The sequence below is a fragment of the Arachis hypogaea genome, chromosome 9 (assembly GCF_003086295.3).
Source record: "Arachis hypogaea cultivar Tifrunner chromosome 9, arahy.Tifrunner.gnm2.J5K5, whole genome shotgun sequence".
Lineage (NCBI taxonomy): Eukaryota > Viridiplantae > Streptophyta > Magnoliopsida > Fabales > Fabaceae > Arachis > Arachis hypogaea.
Window position 1 is genome coordinate 82,019,500 of NC_092044.1, and position 21,854 is coordinate 82,041,353.

Below are 21,854 nucleotides of genomic sequence, written 5' to 3' on the forward strand. Positions count from 1 at the left end.
CCTTTAGTGTCCTCCATTGTTGCTCTCTGGAACTTTGTACTAGCGTGCCACGCCCATGTGAATGCTTGAGAATCCTCCTCTAGAATTTAGTACTAGCTACCACGCCCAGCTCCTGGCGTGGCACGCTAGTTCATTTTTGTGGCGCTTGCTTTAAGTGGCACGCCCGCTTTACACGCCTAGCTTATTTTTCTTGTTTTCTTCCCCTTTTTGATGTCTTTTTAACCTAAAATTCAGCACAACTCATCTCAAAGCAATGTACCATAATATACATCAAGTAATGCATGAATTGCAATGATCAAATGAGATTTATGCTCTTTTATGGTCTTCTTTATGCAAGAAAGAAGGGTAGATGATGCAAGTCATCACCCTGGAAGTACTGAGAAGGGGTGGTTAAAGTTGTTATTAGAGTAGCTTTTGTTGAAAGCATAGTTAGATCTACTTTCCATCTTCTTCCATCTCTTGTACTTTTCCTTTAGCTATGAGTAGATAACTTCCTTCTCATTGAGGGAGGGAGCACTATTGTACTTGATGGATTAATGATAGTGAATTTCTTCTTCTCGTCATCTTCTCTTTGATTTGCTAGAAGGAATTTTGTTTTAATGCTAGTGTTCAATCATCTTGGGAAAGAGGTTGAATGCAAAATGGGTTTCATGGGAACCTTGGAAAAGGAAACATGAACCCATGCTTGAAATCCCTTCTCACACTTGAGTAGAATCTAGGTTTTGGTGATTGGATATGGTGACATATAATCCACCCTCTACCTGGACCTATGATGATGTGTGGTATAATAAGGGACCAAGCATATCTCTTTTCATGAGCACGCAATTAGACCAATGAACTGGCTGATTATCAAGATTTGAGAGATTTAGTCACCAAGGGATTGGGGCTCAATCAATCATGATTTCCAAGAGGTCAAGGAGTTGCATGATTGAAGATGAGATGAACTAGATTTAATCCAAAGAGAACAATATCTCCCAATCTCAATGAATCCCCCTATTCTTATCTTCCACATTCTTTACAACTTTGTTTACAATTCTGTCAATCCCCCATTCCCATTTACAATTCAGTCATTTATGTTTCTGTACTTTACATTCTTGCCATTTCCTTTTATGCAACTTATTTCTTCTCTTTACCCTTGAGCCATTTACTTTCTTGTTCATTTACAATTCTACAATCATACTCTATACAGTGCTCAATTCTACCAATCCCTGTGGATACGATCCCACTCCAATGTGGGTTATTACTTGACGATGATTTTGGTGCGCTTGCCAAAAGACCGGATTCATAATTAAAAAAATTTTGTGGGGTGTAAATTCCGATAGTCAAGTTTTATGGCGCTGTTGCCGGAGATTGGTATGAATTTGACAATTACTAAATTGATTGGGGAGCTAGATTAAGCCTTTTCCTTACCTTGTTATTTTCTTTTCAGTTTCTTTTCTTGCCTTTCTTATTTTTTGCTTTCGCTTTAGTCATTTAAGTTACTCATTGTTCATATTTCCATTAGTATCCTATTAACTGTTTGATCAATTGCATCAACCAAGCTAACCACTAACCTCAACAAGAATTTTTACTTCACTTATTTTCTGCTGGATGTTTGCTGAATGTATGACAGGTAGAAGGGGAGAAACTTCATCCTCCTTCGATAGTGAACCTGAGAGGACCTTCCTTAGATTAAGGAGGGAAGCAAGAGGCAAAGGCATAGTTGGAGAGGAAGTAGTGGAGGAAGATCTGAGAACTAATATGGAGGAAGAGGCACATAACCATGTTGGAGAGGAAGCTGGCAATCATGTTGGACAAGAGAGGAGAGTCTTAGGCTCCTACATCAACCCAAATCCAGGAAACTATGGCAGCAGCATTCTAAAGCCAACAATTCATGCTAACAATATTGAGTTGAAGCCTCAACTCATCACACTTGTCCAGAATAATTGTTCATATGGAGGGGATGCTCAAGAGGACCAAAACCAACATCTCACTACATTCTTGAGGATATGCGACACTATAAAGTCCAATGGTGTACACCCTGACACCTACAAGCTACTTTTGTTTCCTTTCTCACTCAGAGATAAGGCAGCAAAGTAGCTAAAAGTATTTCCCAAGGAAAGCTTGACTACGTGGGAGAAAGTTGTGAATAAGTTCCTAGCAAGATTCTACCCACCACAGAGAGTCAATAGGTTGAGAACTGAGGTGTAAACCTTCAAGCAGCAAGATGGTGAAACACTTTATAAGGCCTGGAAGAGGTTTAAAGACTTGACGAGGAAATGTCCTCTAGACATGTTCAACGAATGGGTTCAACTACACATCTTCTATGAAGGGCTATCATATGAAGCAAAAAAGGCTGTGGACCACTCTTCAGGAGGTTCACTTAAGAAGAAGAAAACTATTGAAGAAGCCATAGATGTTATTGAGACTGTAGCTGAAAATGAGTACTTCTACGCTTCAGAAAGAGCTCAAAAGAGAGGGGGTACTAGAAGTCAACTCTATGGATGCCTTGTTAGCACAAAACAAGGTAATTGCAGCATAATTAGCAGCCTTAACAAAGAAGGTAGAGGCAAACAAAGTCTCAGCTGTCCAAGCTCAAGCACCACCGCAAGAAGAAGATGCACCAGAAGCTGAATGTGAATAGGAGCAGGCAAACTATGTGAACAATCCCTCTAGACCACCATATGACCCAAACTCTAAGACATATAACCCAGGTTGGAAGAACCACCCAAATTTTGGATGGGGAAACCAACAAGACCACAAACTATACCACTCTAACCATCACAACAACCATAACTCTAACCATCAATTAAGCAATAACAGACCTTATCACAACTCACAAAACACATCATATCACCCTACACAGCAAACATATAACAACCACCACCAAGATGCATCAACCCCCACCATGCAACCATGTGAAACCAGCAGCAGTTTCTCAAAATTGGAGGCAGTCATAGCTCAATTGTCAACACAATTGACAGGGACTTTCTCTACTATTCTAGAAAGACAGCTGCAGGTTGACAGAAAGATAAATGCTAACCATGAAGAGTTCAGGTCCAACATAAAGAATCAAAGGGCAGTAATTTTAAAATTGGAAGCACAAGTAGGGAGCTTGTCTAAGCAAATACCTATGCCCAAACATACTTTTCCTAGTGATACCATGGCTAACCCAAGTGGAGAGTGCAAGGCCATAACACTAAAGAGTGGAAAAGTTGTGGAAGAAATGCCCCCAAGTCAAAGCCACCAGGAAGAAGGAAGTGCAAAGGAACCTGAACTCAAGAAGGAAGAAAAGACCTCTACACCATCCTCACCCAAGCAAGTGCTAAAGCCTTATGTGCCACAAGCACCCTATCTACAAAGGCTAAGGAAGGATGGAAAAGACAGCCAGTTCTCTAGATTCTTTGAAATCTTCAAGAAGCTCCAGATCAACATACCATTTGCAGAGGCATTAGAGAAAATGCCACTCTATGCTAAGTTCTTAAAGGAACTCATGATAAGGAAGAGAAACTGTGGTGAGAAAGAGACAATGGTACTTACTGAAGAGTGCAGTGCTATAATACAAAAGAAGCTTCCCCAGAAATTAAAAGACCCTGGGAGTTTCCAAATCCCCTGTGTCATTGGGGATATGAACATTGAGAAGGCACTATGTGATCTTGGAGCCAGCATAAACCTCATGTCTTTGGCCATGATGAAAAGAATGAGAATAGAAGAGGCCAAGCCATCAAGAATGGCACTTCAATTGGCTGACAGAACCATCAAATTCTCCCATGGTGTGGTGGAAGATCTATTGGTAAAGGTTGGAAAGTTCATCTTCCCAGCTGATTTTGTTGTGCTTGATATGGAGGAAGAAGCCAACACATCAATCATCCTTGGAAGGCCCTTCCTAGCTACTGCTGGGGCCATAATTGATGTTCAAAAAGTGGAGTTAGTCTTGAGGTTACACGAAGAGAAGATGGTCTTCAATGTCTTCAAGGCAATGAGCTACCCCAAGGAATCCATTGGTGAATGCATGATGGTGGATAAAATTGAGACCCTAGTTCAAGGAGTCCTAGAGAAAGAACAATGTGAAGAAACCCAAGAGCAAGATTAACAAGTCTCATGTGGTGAGCCACCACCGGAGACTATGAAAGAACAAATCGTGCTCGACAAGACAAAGAAATTAGAAGTGGAGGCACCAAAGTTGGAGCTAAAAGCTCTACCACAAACTTGAAGTATGCCTACTTGGGCGATAACAACACATACCCAGTGATCATCAATTTAAGTTTGAATGAATAATAAGAAAAAGTGCTGATCCAAGTGCTAAAACAACACAAGGATGCCATAGGATGGACATTTACAGATCTAAAACGAATCATTCCTTTAGTGTGCATGCATGAAATCCTACTTGAGGATGGTGCAAAGCCCTCAAGACAACAGCAGAGAAGGCTAAATCCAACAACGAATGAAGTAGTCCAAAAGGAGGTGTTAAAACTATGGCAAGCAGGGGTGATATACCCCATCTCAGACAGCCCTTGGGTAAGCCCTGTCCAAGTAGTCCCCAAGAAGGGAGGGATCACTGTTGTGCCCAATGAGAAGAATGAGTTGAGACCAACAAGAACAGTGACTGGTTGGCACATGTGCATTGATTATAGAAAGCTCAACAAAGCCACCAGTAAGGATCATTTCCCCTTCCTTTCATGAACCAAATGCTAGAAAGACTTGTAGGAAATGAGTACTACTGCTTCTTGGACGGTTATTCTGGCTACAATTAGATTGTAGTCGATCCCAAAGACCAAGAAAAGACTTCCTTTACTTGTCCTTATAGTGTTTTTGCTTATAGGAGAATGCCCTTTGGATTGTGCAATGCACCTACAACATTCCAAAGGTGCACGCTCTATATATTTTTGGACATGATTGAAAGGTTCATAGAAGTGTTCATGGATGACTTCTCTGTGTTTGGTGATTCATATTCTAAGTGCCTACACCACCTTGCTCTAGTGCTGAGTAGATGTCAAGCAACCAACCTGGTTTTAAACTGGGAAAAGTGCCATTTCATGGTCACTGAAGGGATGGTTCATGGACATAAAGTCTCCAAAAACGGCATTGAGGTAGACTGATGAGCGGATATTTTATACGCTTTTTGGGGGTAATTTCATGTGGATTTTAGCATGTTTTAATTGGTTTTTAGCAGAATAATATTAGTTTTTAGGCAAAAATCATATTTCTGGACTTTACTATGAGTTTGTGTGTTTTTCTGTGATTTCAGGTATTTTCTGGCTGAAATTGAGGGAGCTGAGCAAAAATCTGAGTTAGGCTGAAAAAGGACTGCTGATGTTGTTAGATCCTGACCTCCCTGAACTCGAAAGAGATTTTCTGGAGCTACAGGAGACCAATTGGCGCGCTCTCAACGGCGTTGGAAAGTAGACATCCAGGGCTTTCCAGCAATATATAATAGTCCATACTTTTCGCGAAGAAAGATGACGTAACTTGGCGTTGAACGCCAAGTACATGCTGCTGTCTGGAGTTAAACGCCAGAAACACGTCATGATCCGGAGTTGAACGCCCAAAACACGTTATAACTTGGAGTTCAACTCCAAGAAAGGCCTCAACTCGTGGATAGCTTTAGTCTCAGCCCCGGCACACACCAAGTGGGCCCCAGAAGCTGATTTCTGCACCAATTATCTTAGTTTACTCATATTCTGTAAACCTAGGTTACTAGTTTACTATTTAAACAACTTTTAGAGACATATTTTGTATCTCATGACATTTTCAGATCTGAATTACATACTTTTTGACGGCATGAGTCTCTAAACTCCATTGTTGGGGGTGAGGAGCTCTGCAGCGTCTCGATGAATTAATACAATTCCTTTGTTTTCCATTCAAACACGCTTGTTCTTATCTAAGATGTTCATTCGCGCTTAATTATGGAGAAGGTGATGATCCGTGACACTCATCACCTTCCTCAATCCATGAACGTGTGCCTGACAACCACCTCCGTTCTACATCAGATTGAATGAGTATCTCTTAGATTCCTTAATCAGAATCTTCGTGGTATAAGCCGGATTGATGGCGGCATTCATGAGAATCCGGAAAGTCTAAACCTTGTCTGTGGTATTCCGAGTAGGATTCTGGGATTGAATGACTGTGACGAGCTTCAAACTCCTGAAGGCTGGGCGTTAGTGACAGACGCAAAAGAATCAATGGATTCTATTCCAACCTGATTGAGAACCGACAGATGATTAGCCGTGCTGTGACAGAGCATAGGAACATTTTCACTGAGAGGATGGGAAGTAGCCATTGACAACGGTGACACCCTACATTGAGCTTGCCATGGAAGGAACCCTGCGTGTGGGAAGAGGACTTCAAGGAAAAGTAGAAATTCAAAGGACAAAGCATCTCCAAAACTCCAACATATTTCTCATTACTGCACACCAAGTAACGATTTGATTCTCTTTTATTTTTTTAATAATTTTAAACACTTTGACTTCTTACAATTAAATCCAAATAATCTTATTGGCCTCCTGACTAAGATTAATAAAATAAATATAGCTTGCTTTAAACCAATAATCTCCGTGGGATCGACCCTTACTCACGTAAGGTATTACTTGGACGACCCAGTGCACTTGCTGGTTAGTTGTACGGATTTCAAATTCGTGCACCAAGTTTTTGGCGCTGTTGCCGGGGATTGTTCGAGTTTGAACAAACTAAAGGTTTATTTTATTTCTTAGATTAGGAATAATCTATTTTTGTTGTTATAGAGTCATTAAATTCTGATAGGATAGTTTCTTTTCAAAAAAAAAATTTCTTTTCAAAAATATTATTTTTCTTAATTAATTGTTAATTTTCGTGAGTTTAGTGTCTTGTTCTAAGTTTGGTGTTGATTGCATATTTTATATTTTTCTCTAAATTTTCGAACTTGTGTTCTTTGTTCTTCATTGATCTTCAAGTTGTTCTTGTTTATTTTTCTTGTTTGATCTTGAGTTTTTCTTACTTTGAGTCTTTTCTTGTTTTTCTTGTGCTTTTTCAAAATATCAATTTTCAAAAATTATATTTTTATCCATAAATATAATACATTTTTAAAATCAACATTGAAGTTACTGCCCAATTGGCTGGAGCTTTAGTAGTTGTTCTTCATAATTGGGTATCTTCTTTGGAATCTTTTTCAAAAATAATTTTTCTTTTATTGAATCTTGTGCCAAACTCTATGGTTGGTATTTTCTTGTTAATTTTTCTTTAATTTTCGAAAATTTGTCTTGGTTTTCTAAAAATTTTAAGTTTGGTGTTCTTTCTTTTGTTCTTGGTGTTCTTGTGAATCTTCAAGGTGTTCTTGAGTCTTTCTTGTGCTTTGATCTTAAAATTTTTAAGTTTGGTGTTCCTTGGTGTTTTCCCTCCAAAAATTTTCGAAAATAAGGGGCATTGGATCTAAAAATTTTAAGTCTTGTGTCTCTTGTGTGTTTTTCTCTTTCATCAAAAAAAGAAAATTTCAAAATTCAAAAAAAAAATATCCTTCCTAACTAATTTTAAACTTCTTTTTTTTTGAAAATTTTACATAAAAATTCAGATTTCAATTTCAAAATATTTTCAATTTCTTTTATTTATTTCGTTTCTATCTTATTTTATAAAATAAATTTTTATAAAATAAATAATATCAACATACATATCATCTCTTTTATTCCATCATGGAATTAAGTGGGAATGAACAGTCCAGGAGGACTCTGGGGTCATATGCTAACCCCACTACTACTTCATATGGGAGTAGTATCTGTATACCCTCCATTGGAGTTAGTAGCTTTGAGTTGAACCCTCAGCTCATTATCATGGTGCAGCAAAACTGCCAGTATTCCGGTCTTCCACAGGAAGAACCTACAGAGTTTCTGGCACAATTTCTACAAATTGCTGACACAGTGCATGATAAGAAAGTAGATCAGGATGTCTACAGATTATTACTGTTTCCATTTGCTGTAAAAGATCAAGCTAAGAGGTGGTTAAATAACCAGCCTAAGAACAGCATAAAAACATGGAAACAGCTGTCAGAAAAATTCCTGAATCACTATTTCCCTCCAAAACGGATGACACAGCTAAGGCTAAGCATCCAAGGTTTCAAACAAGGATATAATGAATCCTTTTATGATGCCTGGGAGAGATACAGAGAGATGCTAAGAAAATGCCCCTCTGAAATGTTTTCAGAGTGGGTGCAATTAGACATCTTCTACTATGGGCTTACAGAAAAAGCTCAAATTTCTCTAGATCACTCAGCTGGTGGATCTATACATATGAGAAAAACAATTGAAGAAGCTCAAGAGCTTATTGATACAGTTGCCAGAAATCAACATCTGTACCTAAGCAGTGAATCTTCCATGAAAGAAGAAGCTAAAACAGTAACTGATGAACTCAGTCCTGTAGATCAGGCCAATGAATTCAATCAGCAATTAGACTTTCTAACCAAGCAGCTAGCTGAATTCAAGGAAATACTACAGGAAACAAGAATGGCTAACAGGAATACGGAAGTACAATTAAAGCAAACAGAAAGGCAACTGTCAAAACAAATAGCAGAAGAATGCCAAGCAGTTCAATTAAAAAGTGGGAAAACATTAAATACCTCACTTCAAAGCAGCAGGAAGCCAAGAAATGAACAGATGTCTACTCAAAACCCCTCTGAGGACAAACAGAGCCCAGAGAGGAATAATGTTGGCACTGAACGCCCAGACCATGCTCATTCCTGGCGTTCAACACCAGAAACAAGCATGAATCCGGCGTTGAACGCCCAAAGGGAACATAGTTCTGGCGTTCAGATGCCAGTAACAAATGGGGAGATGGCGTCTAACGCCACTCCAGCTTCCACCCCTGGCATTCAAATGCCAGTGGGGGATCAGTTACATACAAGTGCTGATGAAAACCCTTCTAAAAAGGCTTCCCAACCCACTTCTGTAGGTAATAAACCTGCAACAACTAAGGTTGAGGAATACAAAGCCAAAATGCCTTATCCTCAAAAACTCCGCCAAGCGGAACAGGATAAGCAATTTGCCCGCTTTGCAGACTATCTCAGGACTCTTGAAATAAAGATTCCGTTTGCAGAAGCACTTGAGCAATTACCCTCTTATGCTAAGTTCATGAAAGAGATCTTAAGTCATAAGAAGGATTGGAGGGAAACTGAAAAAGTTTACCTCACTGAAGAATCCAGTGCAGTCATTCTGAAAAGCTTACCTGAGAAGCTTAAAGATCCTGGGAGCTTTATGATACCATGCACATTAGAGGGTACTTGTACCAAGCAAGCTTTATGTGATCTTGGGGCAAGTATCAACCTAATACCTGCATCTACTATCAGAAAGCTTGGTTTGACTGAAGAAATCAAACCAACCAGGATATGTCTTCAACTTGCTGATGGCTCCATTAAATACCCATCAGGAGTGATTGAGGACATGATTGTCAAGGTTGGGCCATTTGCCTTTCCTACTGACTTTGTGGTGCTGGAAATGGAGGAGCACAAGAGTGCAACTCTCATTCTAGGAAGACCTTTCCTAGCAACTGGCCGAACCCTCATTGACGTCCAAAAAGGGGAAGTAACCTTGAGAGTCAATGAGGAGGAGTTCAAGTTGAATGTTGCCAAAGCCATGCAATATCCAGACACCCCAGATGACTGCATGAGTATTGATATCATTGACTCTCTGGTAAGAGAGGTCAATATGGCTGAGAGTCTCGAATCAGAGCTAGAAGACATCTTTAAAGATGTTCAGCCTGATTTGGAGGAATCAGAGAGAATAATAGAACCTCTGGAAATCCCTCAGGAAGTGGAGAAACCTCCCAAACCTGAGCTCAAACCATTACCACCATCCCTGAAATATGCATTTCTAGGAGAAGGTGATACCTTTCCTGTAATCATAAGCTCTACCTTAGAGCCACAGGAAGAGGAAGCACTAATTCAAGTGCTAAGGACACACAAGACAGCTCTTGGGTGGTCCATCAGTGATCTTAAGGGCATTAGCCCAGCCAGATGCATGCACAAGATCCTATTGGAGGGTGACGCCAAGCCAGTGGTCCAACCACAAAGGCGGCTGAATCCAGCCATGAAGGAAGTTGTGCAGAAGGAGGTCACTAAATTACTAGAGGCTGGGATTATTTATCCTATTTCTGACAACCCCTGGGTAAGCCCTGTCCAAGTCGTCCCTAAGAAGGGAGGCATGACAGTGGTTCATAATGAAAAAAATGAACTGGTTCCTACAAGAACAGTTACAGGGTGGCGTATGTGTATTGATTATAGAAGGCTCAATACAGCCACCAGAAAGGATCATTTTCCTTTACCATTCATAGACCAGATGCTAGAAAGACTAGCAGGTCATGAATACTACTGCTTCCTGGATGGATATTCAGGTTATAATCAAATTGCAGTAGATCCCCAGGATCAAGAGAAAACGGCATTCACATGCCCATCTGGAGTATTTGCGTACAGAAGGATGCCATTTGGGTTGTGCAATGCACCTGCAACCTTTCAAAGGTGCATGCTCTCTATCTTCTCTGATATGGTAGAGAAGTTTCTGGAAGTCTTCATGGATGACTTTTCAGTATTTGGAGACTCATTCAGCTCCTGCCTTAACCATTTAGCACTTGTTCTGAAAAGATGCCAAGAGACCAACCTAGTTTTAAACTGGGAAAAATGTCACTTTATGGTGACTGAAGGGATTGTCCTTGGGCATAAAATTTCAAACAAGGGAATAGAGGTGGATCAAGCTAAAGTTGAAGTAATTGAAAAATTACCACCACCTGCCAATGTTAAGGCAATCAGAAGCTTTCTGGGGCATGCAGGATTCTATAGGAGGTTTATAAAGGATTTTTCAAAAATTGCAAAACCTCTGAGCAATCTGCTAGCTGCTAACACGCCATTTGTGTTTGACACAAAGTGTCTGCAGGCGTTTGAGACCCTGAAAGCTAAGCTGGTCACAGCACCAGTTATTTCTGCACCAGACTGGACATTACCCTTTGAACTAATGTGTGATGCCAGTGACCATACCATTGGTGCAGTATTAGGACAGAGGCATAACAAGCTTCTGCATGTCATTTATTATGCTAGCAGTGTTTTAAATGATGCCCAGAAAAATTACACAACCACAGAAAAAGAATTACTTGCAGTGGTTTATGCCATTGACAAGTTTAGATCCTACTTAGTAGGATCAAAAGTGATTGTGTACACTGACCATGCTGCTCTTAAATATCTACTCACAAAGCAGGATTTAAAGCCCAGGCTCATAAGATGGGTGTTGCTTCTGCAAGAGTTTGATATAGAAATAAGAGACAGAAAAGGAACAGAGAATCAAGTAGCTGATCACCTGTCCCGGATAGAACCAGTAGCAGGAGCATCCCTCCCTCCTACTGAGATCTCTGAAACCTTTCCGGATGAGCAATTGTTTGCTGTTCAGGAAGCTCTGCGGTTTGCAGACATTGCAAACTATAAGACACAAGGTTCTCCTTTTGTAACAATGGAGAGGAAGCATGAAAAGCTTCTCTCACTGCAGAGTCAACCAAAGCCCCCACAGTCCAACTCTAAGTTTGGTGTTGGGAGGCCATAACCAAACTCTCAGTTTGGCATTGAACCCCCACATTCAAACTCTAAATTTGATGTTGGGAGGTCCCTACCTTGCTCTGATTATCTGTGAGACTCCATGAGAGCTCACTGTCCAGCTAAGGACAATAAAGAAGTGCTTGCTGGGAGGCAACCCAGCTAATCACAAAATTTAATTTTATTTGTTTTTGTTGATTTTTACAGGTATATGTCAAAGTATCTTCAAGGTAAAAAGGCAATTGATTGAATTCACAGAGTTATAGGGGAATTTGGAAGCTCACTGGCATGAAAAAGCCAGTAAGAAATGTTTTGGGCGTTGAACGCCCAAAAGAAGCACCCACTGGGCGTTCAACGCCAGTAAGGGTAGCCATCTGGGCGTTAAACGCCAGAAAGGAGCATCTTCTGGGCGTTGAACGCCAGAAGGAAGCACCTTCTGGGCGTTTAACGCCAGATTGTTAGCATCCTGGGCGTTCAGAAAAACGCCCAGTGACAAAGGACTTCCTAGCGTTCAACGCCAGAAAGATGCATCAGCTGGGCGTTGAACGCCCAGGAGAAGCAGCATTTGGGCGTTAAACGCCCAAAACATGCATCGTTTGGGCGTTTAACGCCAGGATGGTGGGGAGGAGGTAAAATTCACTTTTCTTTACAATTTTTCTAAATTTTTATGTTTCAATTCACGATTTCTTGCATACACATGTTTCAAAATGTCATCCTTCAAAATCAAATTAGTTTTCTAAGAACCCTAATTTCTAAAATCCCTTTTTCAAAAATATCAAATATATCTTAATCCATACAGCCAAATTGTTTTCCAATACAATCCAACTCTTTTAAGTTTGTTTTCAAAACTCAATTATCTTTTTAAAATCTTTTTCAAATCTTTTTCGACTCATCATATCTTTTGATTTCAAAATTGCCTTTCCCTCTATTCCTCTTCTATCCTTTATTTTGCTTGAGGACAAGCAAACCTCTAAGTTTGGTGTGATTTGCCATGATCACTGAGCTAAAACTCATCAAGATCATGGCACCTAAGGGAACAGGAAGAGCAAGGATGTGAACTTAAGGGAGCTGAAGCGTCAGAAATTAATTCTTGAAGGCACCCCACAGACTAGAGGAACATCCACTTCCCAAAATACAGGTTGTTAAGTTCTAATTCTAGCTTTAACTCTGTGATAGTATTATTATAGGATTCTACCTTAGAAGTTATATAGGAGTAGTAGTAATTAGCATATCTATTTTGATTTTATTTTCAAAAAAGTTATAACTTATTTTTCTCATCATCATCAAACATGAATAAAATAGTAGATTTTTTTTAATAAAAAGGCAATTTAATCTTTTCGAGTTCTTAATAAGGAAAATTCTAATTATTTATATGTGGTGGCAATACTTTTTGTCTTCTGAATGAATACTTGAACAGTGCATATTTTTTATATTGAATTTTATGAATGTTAAAATTGTTGGCTCCTGAAAGAATGATGAACAAGAGAAATGTTATTGATAATCTGAAAAATCATGAAATTGATTCTTGAAGCAAGAAAAAGCAGTGGAAAAAAATTCTTGCGAAAAAAAAAGAAAAAAAGAAAGAAAGAAAAAGCAAGAAGAAAAAGCCAATAGCCCTTAAAACCAAAAGGCAAGGGTAAAAAGGATCCAAGGCTTTGAGCATCAATGGATAGGAGGGCCCAAGGAAATAAATCCAGGCCTAAGCGGCTAAATCAAGCTGTCCCTAACCATGTGCTTGTGGCATGCAGGTCCAAGTGAAAAGCTTGAGACTGAGTGGTTAAAGTCGTGATCTAAAGCAAAAGAGTGTGCTTAAGAACTCTGGACACCTCTAACTGGGGACTCTAGCAAAGCTGAGTCACAACCTAAAAAGGTTCACCCAATTATGTGTCTGTGGCATTTATGTATCCGGTGGTAATACTGGAAAACAAAGTGCTTAGGGCCACGGCCAAGACTCATAAAGTAGCTGTGTTCAAGAATCAACATACTAAACTAGGAGAATCAATAATACTATCTGAATTCTGAGTTCCTATGGATGCCAACCATTCTGAATTTCAAAGGATAAAGTGAGATGCCAAAACTGTTCAGAAGCAAAAAGCTACTAGTCCCGCTCATCTAATTAGAATCTGAGCTTCACTTGAAACTCTGAGATATTATTGTTTCTTAATTTCTTTTCATCCTATTTTATTTATCTAGTTGCTTGAGGACAAGCAACAGTTTAAGTTTGGTGTTGTGATGAGCAGATATTTTATACGCTTTTTGGGGGTAATTTCATGTGGATTTTAGCATGTTTTAATTGGTTTTTAGCAGAATAATATTAGTTTTTAGGCAAAAATCATATTTCTGGACTTTACTATGAGTTTGTGTATTTTTCTGTGATTTCAGGTATTTTCTGGCTGAAACTGAGGGAGCTGAGCAAAAATCTGAGTTAGGCTGAAAAAGGACTGCTGATGCTGTTGGATCCTGACCTCCCTGCACTCGAAATGGATTTTCTGGAGCTACAGGAGTCCAATTGGCGCTCTCTTAACGGCGTTGGAAAGTAGACATCCAGGGCTTTCCAGCAATATATAATAGTCCATACTTTGCGCGAAGAAAGATGACGTAACTTGGCGTTGAACGCCAAGTACATGCTGCTGTCTGGAGTTAAACGCCAGAAACACGTCATGATCCGGAGTTGAACGCCCAAAACACGTTATAACTTGGAGTTCAACTCCAAGAAAGGCCTCAACTCGTGGATAGCTTTAGTCTCAGCCCCGGCACACACCAAGTGGGCCCCAGAAGCGGATTTCTGCACCAATTATCTTAGTTTACTCATATTCTGTAAACCTAGGTTACTAGTTTACTATTTAAACAACTTTTAGAGACATATTTTGTATCTCATGACATTTTCAGATCTGAATTACATACTTTTTGACGGCATGAGTCTCTAAACTCCATTGTTGGGGGTGAGGAGCTCTGCAACGTCTCGATGAATTAATACAATTCCTTTGTTTTCCATTCAAACACGCTTGTTCTTATCTAAGATGTTCATTCGCGCTTATACCTGGGTGCTCCAGTGTATTTATAATGGTGTGGAGTGACCTTTTTAGATAAGATAAGTTAGTTATCTTATCTTATCTTATCTTATCTTATATTTGACTGAGGTCCTCGTATCTTCAAGGGAACCGCCCTTATCTCTATAGGCTTGGGCTGCCTTTGGATTCGGGATGTATTCCTCTGTTTGGGCCCTTTATTGGGCTTTCCTGTGTCTTGGCTGAGCTCTTTGAGAAGAGGTCGGATTGTCCTGACCTGAGGAGGTCGGTCGCTTTATCGGTAGAACATCCTGTGTCGGACAGCTCGACCCAGGGTATGAACAGTGCCCCTGCTTGAGCTCGGTATTCCTTTTGGGGTTGAGTCTTTAGTTTTAAGACTTTAATCCTTCTTGGGTGAAGCCGAACTTGAGCATTTCATCGATTTTATCTTTGTAGGGTTCCCTATTTTGAATGCAGAACATTTCGCTTCCTTTGAAAATGCGCGCTTTTGGATTAGCGTCCTGGCCTTGGGAACGTGCGAGGGTTTTTAATGCCCCATTAATTGGTTTTTGATGCTCCGTTTCTCTTGGCTTTTATTTTGAAATTTACTCTCAAAAAATGTTTTTCTCCTCTCTTGCTTTTGCTGTGACTTCCCTTTTTCTCCTCTCCTTCTGTTCTCTTCTGAAAACTTACGTTTCTTGGTGTTTCTTCTTGCGACATTTGTTTAGCGATCGTAAGTGCTTTCGACGGCAATTTCTGGCCTCCTCGTCTTCAACCTTCTTCCGCATTCTTCTCCTTTTTCAGGTTGGTTTTGCTTTTCCTTCACCATTTATTTCTACTGCGTTGAGTTTGATTTTGAAGCTTTGATTTTGACTGAGTGCATGTTGGAAAGCTTGAATTTTTATCGCACTATGGTGTATGCTTTTTTCATTTTGACCTTACGTATGCTTCTGAGTGTATTTTCCTGGTTTGGTAAGGCTTCGTATGCTACTGCTGATTTCTGAACTGTTGTAACTTTTTCTTTTGGCAGCTCGTTTGATCTTCTTCGCATTTGTTTTTCTTGGAAAGGGTTTCTCTTTGTTCTTGCTGCGGGTTTCTTGTTGTGACATTAGTCTTGTAGATTTTCCAGAATATTTATTCTCTGATTGCCTCCAAAGGATGCCCCTAGACCTTCTTAGTGTGGGTCCTGGGGTTTCCTTTTGCTATTTATGCCATGTTTGGACTGTGCTGGCTGAGTTGCTTTGATTTTGTCCGAGATGTTTTTAGTAATCCACTCTCCTTTTCTTGTTTGTAGGACTAGTTGGCTATGTCTTCTCGCAAAAATATTGTAGAGATGTCTTCTAAGGTTCCTGAGGGTATGTCTAATTGGTTGGACTCCCTTGTTTTGATGTGTGTTTCTGTGGTTAATGCTGAATTCTGTGTGGAGCTTAGGAAGCATCACCGTCTCTGTAAGAGTAGGGATCAAGAAAAGAATTATGAGTTGGTGGCACCTGACTCCGAGGAGAGGGTTTGTTTCCCTATCTTGTCCCAGGGGGAGTGCCTTTTCTTTTATGCCTATGACTATTTCTTCAGCTAATAAGGATATCACTTTTCCTTTATCACTCCTGCGCCGCTTCCAGTTTTGTTTGAGGAACCGTCCACGTAGAGATTTCATTCTATGGGGATTTCCAATGTGTCTGTAAATTCTGCAATGAAGTCGGCTAAGTGTTGTGATTTGATTGCCGTCCGAGCTTCATATTGGAGATCAAATTCAGACAACTCGACTACTGGTGCACGAAATTGTGATCATCAACAATGGCTCCAATGACTTGGTAGCGCTCTCAAACGTGAATCGCACTTTGTCACAACTCCGCAACACTAACCAGCAAGTGCACTGGGTCGTCCAAGTAATAAACCTTACGTGAGTAAGGGTCGATCCCACGGAGATTGTTGGTATGAAGCAAGCTATGTTCATCTTGTAAATCTCAGTTAGGTGGATTCAATTGGTTTATAATGGTTTTCGAAAATAATAATAAATAAAGCATAAAATAAGATAGAGATACTTATGTAAATCATTGGCGGGAATTTCAGATAAGTGTATGGAGATGCTTTGTCCCTGTTGAATCTCTGCAACATACTGCTTTCTTACTTTCAATCCTTCATACTCCTTTCCATGGCAAGCTGTATGTAGGGCATCACCGTTGTCAATGGCTACATCCCATCCTCTCAGTGAAAATGGTCCAAATGCTCTGTCATAGCACGGCTAACCATCTGTCGGTTCTCGATCATGTCAGAATAGAATCCATTGATTCTTTTGCGTTTGTCATCACGCCCAACAATCGCGAGTTTGAAGCTCGTCACAGTCATTCAATCCCTGAATCCTACTCAGAATACCACAGACAAGGTTTAAACTTTTCAGATTCTCAGGAATGGCCGCCAATAATTCTAGCTTATACCACGAAGATTCTGATTAAGGAATCCATGAGATATGCGCTCGTTCTAAGGTAGAACGGAAGTGGTTGTCAATCACACGTTCATAAGGATGGATGATGATGAGTGTCACGGATCATCACATCCATCAGGTTGAAATGCAACGGATATCTTAGAACAAGAATAAGTTGAATTGAATAGAAAATAGTAGTAATTGCATTAAAACTCGAGGTACAGCAGAGCTCCACACCCTTAATCTATGGTGTGTAAAAACTCCACCGTCGAAAATACATAAGTGATGGTCCGGGCATGGCCGAATGGCCAGCCCCCATAAACATGATCAAAGGATCATAAGGTAATCCAAAAATAATCCAAAGATGTCTAATACAATAGTAAAATATCCTATTTATACTAGACTACTTACTAGGGTTTACAGAAATAAGTCTAAATGCAGAAATCCACTTTCGGGGCCCACTTTGGTGTGATGCTTGGGCTGAGCTAGAGCTTTACATGTGCAAAGGCTTCTTTTGGAGTTAAACACCAAGTTGTAACTTCTGTTTGGCGTTTAACTCTGGTTTGTGACGTGTTTCTGGCATTTTACTCCTGAATGCAGCATGGAACTGGCGTTGAATGCCAGTTTGTGTCATCTTGATTCGAACAAATTATGGACTATTATATATTTCTTGAAAGCTCTGGATGTCTACTTTCCAACGCCATTGAGAGCGCGCCATTTGAATTTCTGTAGCTCCAGAAAATCCATTTCGAGTGCAGGGAGGTCAGAATCCAATAGCATCAGCAGTCCTTTGTCAGCCTGAATTAGATTTTTGCTCAGGTCCTTCAATTTCAGCCAGAAAATACCTGAAATCATAGAAACACACACAAACTCATAGTAAAGTCCAGAAATGTGAATTTAGCATAAAAACTAATGAAAACATCCTTAAAAGTAGCTAGATCTTACTAAAAACTACCTAAAAACAATGCCAAAAAGCATATAAATTATCCGCTCATCACAACACCAAACTTAAATTGTTGCTTGTGCCCAAGCAACTGAAAATCAATTAGGATAAAAAGAAGAGAATATAGTATAAATCCAAAAATATCAATGAATATTAGTTTTAATTAGATGAGCGGGACTTGTAGCTTTTTGCTTCTGAACAATTTTGGCATCTCACTTTATCCTTTGAAGTTTAAAATGATTGGCATCTATAGGAACTCAGAGTTCAGATAGTGTTATTGATTCTCCTAGTTAAGTATGTTGATTCTTGAACACAGCTACTTTTATGAGTCTTAGCCGTGGCCCTAAGCACTTTGTTTTCCAGTATTACCACTGGATACATAAATGCCACAGACACATTGACTGGGTGAACCTTTTTAGATTGTGACTCAGCTTTGCTAAAGTCTCCAGTTAGAGGTGTCCAGAGCTCTTAAGCACACTTCTTTTGCTTTGGATCACGACTTTAACCACTCAGTCTCAAGCTTTTCACTTGGACCTGCATGCCACAAGCACATGGTTAGGGACAGCTTGATTTAGCCGCTTAGGCTTGAATTTTATTTCCTTGGGCCCTCCTATCCATTGATGCTCAATGCCTTGGATCCTTTTTACCCTTGCCTTTTGGTTTTAAGGGCTATTGGCTTTTTCTGCTTGCTTTTTCTTTTTCTTTCTAATTTTTTCGCCACTTTTTTTTTTCGCAAGCTTTGTTCTTCACTACTTTTTCTTGCTTCAAGAATCAAATTTATGATTTTTCATATCATCAATAACATTTCTCTTTTTCATCATTCTTTCAAGAGCCAACAATTTTAACATTCATAAACAACAAGATAAAAAATATGCACTGTTTAAGCATTCATTGAGAAAACAAAAAGTATTGTCACCACATCAATATAATTAATATTAATTTCAAGGATAAATTCGAGACTCATGTACTTCTTGTTCTTTTGAATTAGAAACATTTTTCATTTAAGAGTGGTGAAGGATTTATGGAATTATTCATAGCCTTAAGACATAGTTACTAGACACTAATGATCATGTAATAAAGACACAAACATAGATAAACATGAAGCTTAAAAATTGAAAAACAGAGAAATAAGAACAAGGAATGAGTCCACCTTAGTGATGGTGGCGCTTTCTTCTTGTAGAACCAATGATGTCCTTGAGCTCTTCTATGTCTCTTCCTTGCTTTTGTTGCTCCTCCCTCATTGCTCTTTGATCTTCTCTAATCTCATGGAGAATGATGGAGTGCTCTTGATGTTCCACCCTTAATTGATCCATGTTGTAACTCAAGTCTTCTAGAGAAGTGTTGAGTTGTTCCCAATAGTTGTTGGGAGGAAAGTGCATCCCTTGAGGCATCTCCGGGATTCCTTGGTGATGAGCTTCCTCATGCGTCTCTTGGGATCCATGAGTGGGCTCTCTTGTTTGCTCCATCCTCTTCTTAGTGATGGGCTTGTCCTCTTCAATGAGGATGTCTCCTTCTATGATAACTCCAGCTGAGTAGTATAGATGGCAAATAAGATGAGGAAAAGCTAGCCTTGCCAAGGTAGATGGCTTTTTGGCTATTTTGTAGAATTCAAGAGAGATGACTTCATGAACTTCTACTTCCTCTCCAATCATGATGCTATGGATCATGATGGCCCGATCCACAGTAACTTCAGATCGGTTGCTAGTGGGGATGATGGAGCATTGGATGAACTCCAACCATCCTTTAGCCACAGGCTTAGGGTCCAGTCTTCTTAATTGAACCGGCTTGCCTTTTGAGTCTCTTTTCCATTGAGCTCCTTTCACACATATGTCCATAAGGACTTGGTCCAACCTTTGATCAAAGTTGACCCTTCTAGTGTAGGCGCGTGCATTTTCTTGCATCATAGGCAAGTTAAACGCGAATCTTACATTTTCCAGACTGAAATCTAAGTATTTCTCCTGAACCATTGTAAGATAATTCTTTGGATTCGGCTTCATACTTTGATCATGGTTTCTAGTGATCCATGCATTGGCATAGAACTCTTGAGCCATTAGGATTCCAACTTGTTGAATGGGGTTGGTCAGAACTTCCCAACCTCTTCTTTGGATCTCATGTCGGATCTCCGGATACTCATTTTTCTTAAGCTTGAAAAGGACCTCAGGGATCACCTTCTTCTTGGCTACAACTTCATAGAAGTGGTCTTGATGGGCTTTTGAGATGAATCTCTCCATCTTCCATGACTCGGAGGTGGAAGCTTTTGTCTTCCCTTTCCTTTTTCTAGAGGTTTCTCCAGTCTTATGTGCCATAGGTGGTTATGGAAAAACAAAAAAGCTATGCTTTTACCATACCAAACATAGAATATTGCTCGCCCTCGAGCAAAAGAAGAAAGAATAGAAGAAGAAGAAAATATGGATGAAAAGGAGAGGTGTGTGGTTTCGGCTAAGGTGAAGAAGAGAGGGTTGTGGTGTGTGAAAATGAAGAAGGATAGAGGGGTTTATATAGTGAAGGGAGAGGGAGTAGGTTCGGCCATTTAGGGTGGGTTTGGGTGGGAAAGAGATTTTGAATTTTGAAGGTAGGTGGGGTTTATGGGGAAGAGTGGTTGGATGTGAGTTGTGAAAGGGTAATTGGGAAGAGAGATTGAGTTGATTGGTGAATGGTGTTTGGGGAAGAGTGTTATTGGATTGTGTGAAGAAGAGAGAAGGTAAGTTGAGGTAGGTGGGGATCCTGTAGGGTCCACAGATCTTGAGATGATCCTGTGGGATCCACAGATCCTGAGGTGTCAAGGATTTACATCCCTGCACCAATGAGGCGTGTAAAATGCCCTCTGCATGCAATCCTGGCATTTAACGCCAGATTGATGCTTGTTTCTGGCGTCAAATGCCAGCTTTATGCTTGTTTTGGGCGTTCAACGCCCATCTGCAGCATGTTTCTGGCATTGAATGCCAGTTCCATGCTTGTTTCTAGCGTTCAACGCCAGCTCTCCTCAGGGTGTATTCCTGGCGTTTAAACGCCAGACTGTTGCTTGTTTCTGGCGTTCAACGCCAGATCCATGCTCTGTTCTGGCATTGAACGCCAACCAGATGCTCCTTACTGGCGTTTAAACACCAGGAAGCCCTTCCTCCAGGGTGTGCTATTTCTTCTACTATTTTTTATTTTATTTTTAGTTTTAGTATTTATTTTGTGACTCCACATGATCATGATCCTAATAAAAAAACACAAAAGAACAGTAAAATAAAAATTAAAATTAGAAAAATAAAAATTGTGTTGCCTCCCAATAAGCGCTTTTTTAATGTCAATAGCTTGACAGTGGGCTCTCATGGAACCTCACAGGTGATCAGGTCAATGTTGTATACTCCCAACACCAAACTTAGAGTTTGGATGTAGGGCTTCAATACCAAACTTAGAGTTTGGCTGTGGCCTCCCAACACCAAACTTAGAGTTTGATTGTGGGGGCTTTGTTTATGTACTGAGAAAAGCTTTTCATGCTTCCTCTCCATGTATCCAGAAGAATAACCTTGAGCCTTAAACACAAGGTAGTCCCCATTCAATTGAATGACTAATTCTCCTCTGTCAACATCAATCACAGCTCCTGCTGTGGCTAGGAAGGGTCTTCCAAAGATGATGCATTCATCCTCCTCCTTCCTAGTGTCTAAGATTATGAAATCAGTAGGGATGTAAAGGCCTTCAACCTTCACTAACACGTCCTCTACCAATCCATAAGCTTGTCTTACTGATTTATCTGCCATCTGTAATGAGAATGTGGCAAACTGTACCTCAATGATCCCTAGCTTCTCCATTACAGATAGTGGCATAAGATTTATGCCTGACCCCAGGTCACATAGAGCCTTCTCAAGGGTCATGGTGCCTATGGTACAGGGTATTAAGAATTTACCAGGGTCTTGTTTCTTTTGAGGTAAAGTTTGCTGAACCTATGTATCTAGTTCACTAATGAGCAAGGGAGGTTTACCT

The 21,854-nt window shown here is 40.0% G+C and overlaps 1 protein-coding gene across 1 annotated transcript in view; it reads left to right on the top strand.

The window, feature by feature from the left end:
• The first annotated feature begins 3,439 nt into the window (after positions 1 to 3,439).
• Positions 3,440 to 21,854, top strand: part of LOC112709254 (uncharacterized) — a 36,972-nt gene continuing 18,557 nt past the window's right edge. The window contains exon 1 of the mRNA XM_025761149.1: positions 3,440 to 3,772. Coding sequence (XP_025616934.1) covers positions 3,440 to 3,772 — 333 coding nt within the window. The remainder of the gene's footprint in view (positions 3,773 to 21,854) is intronic.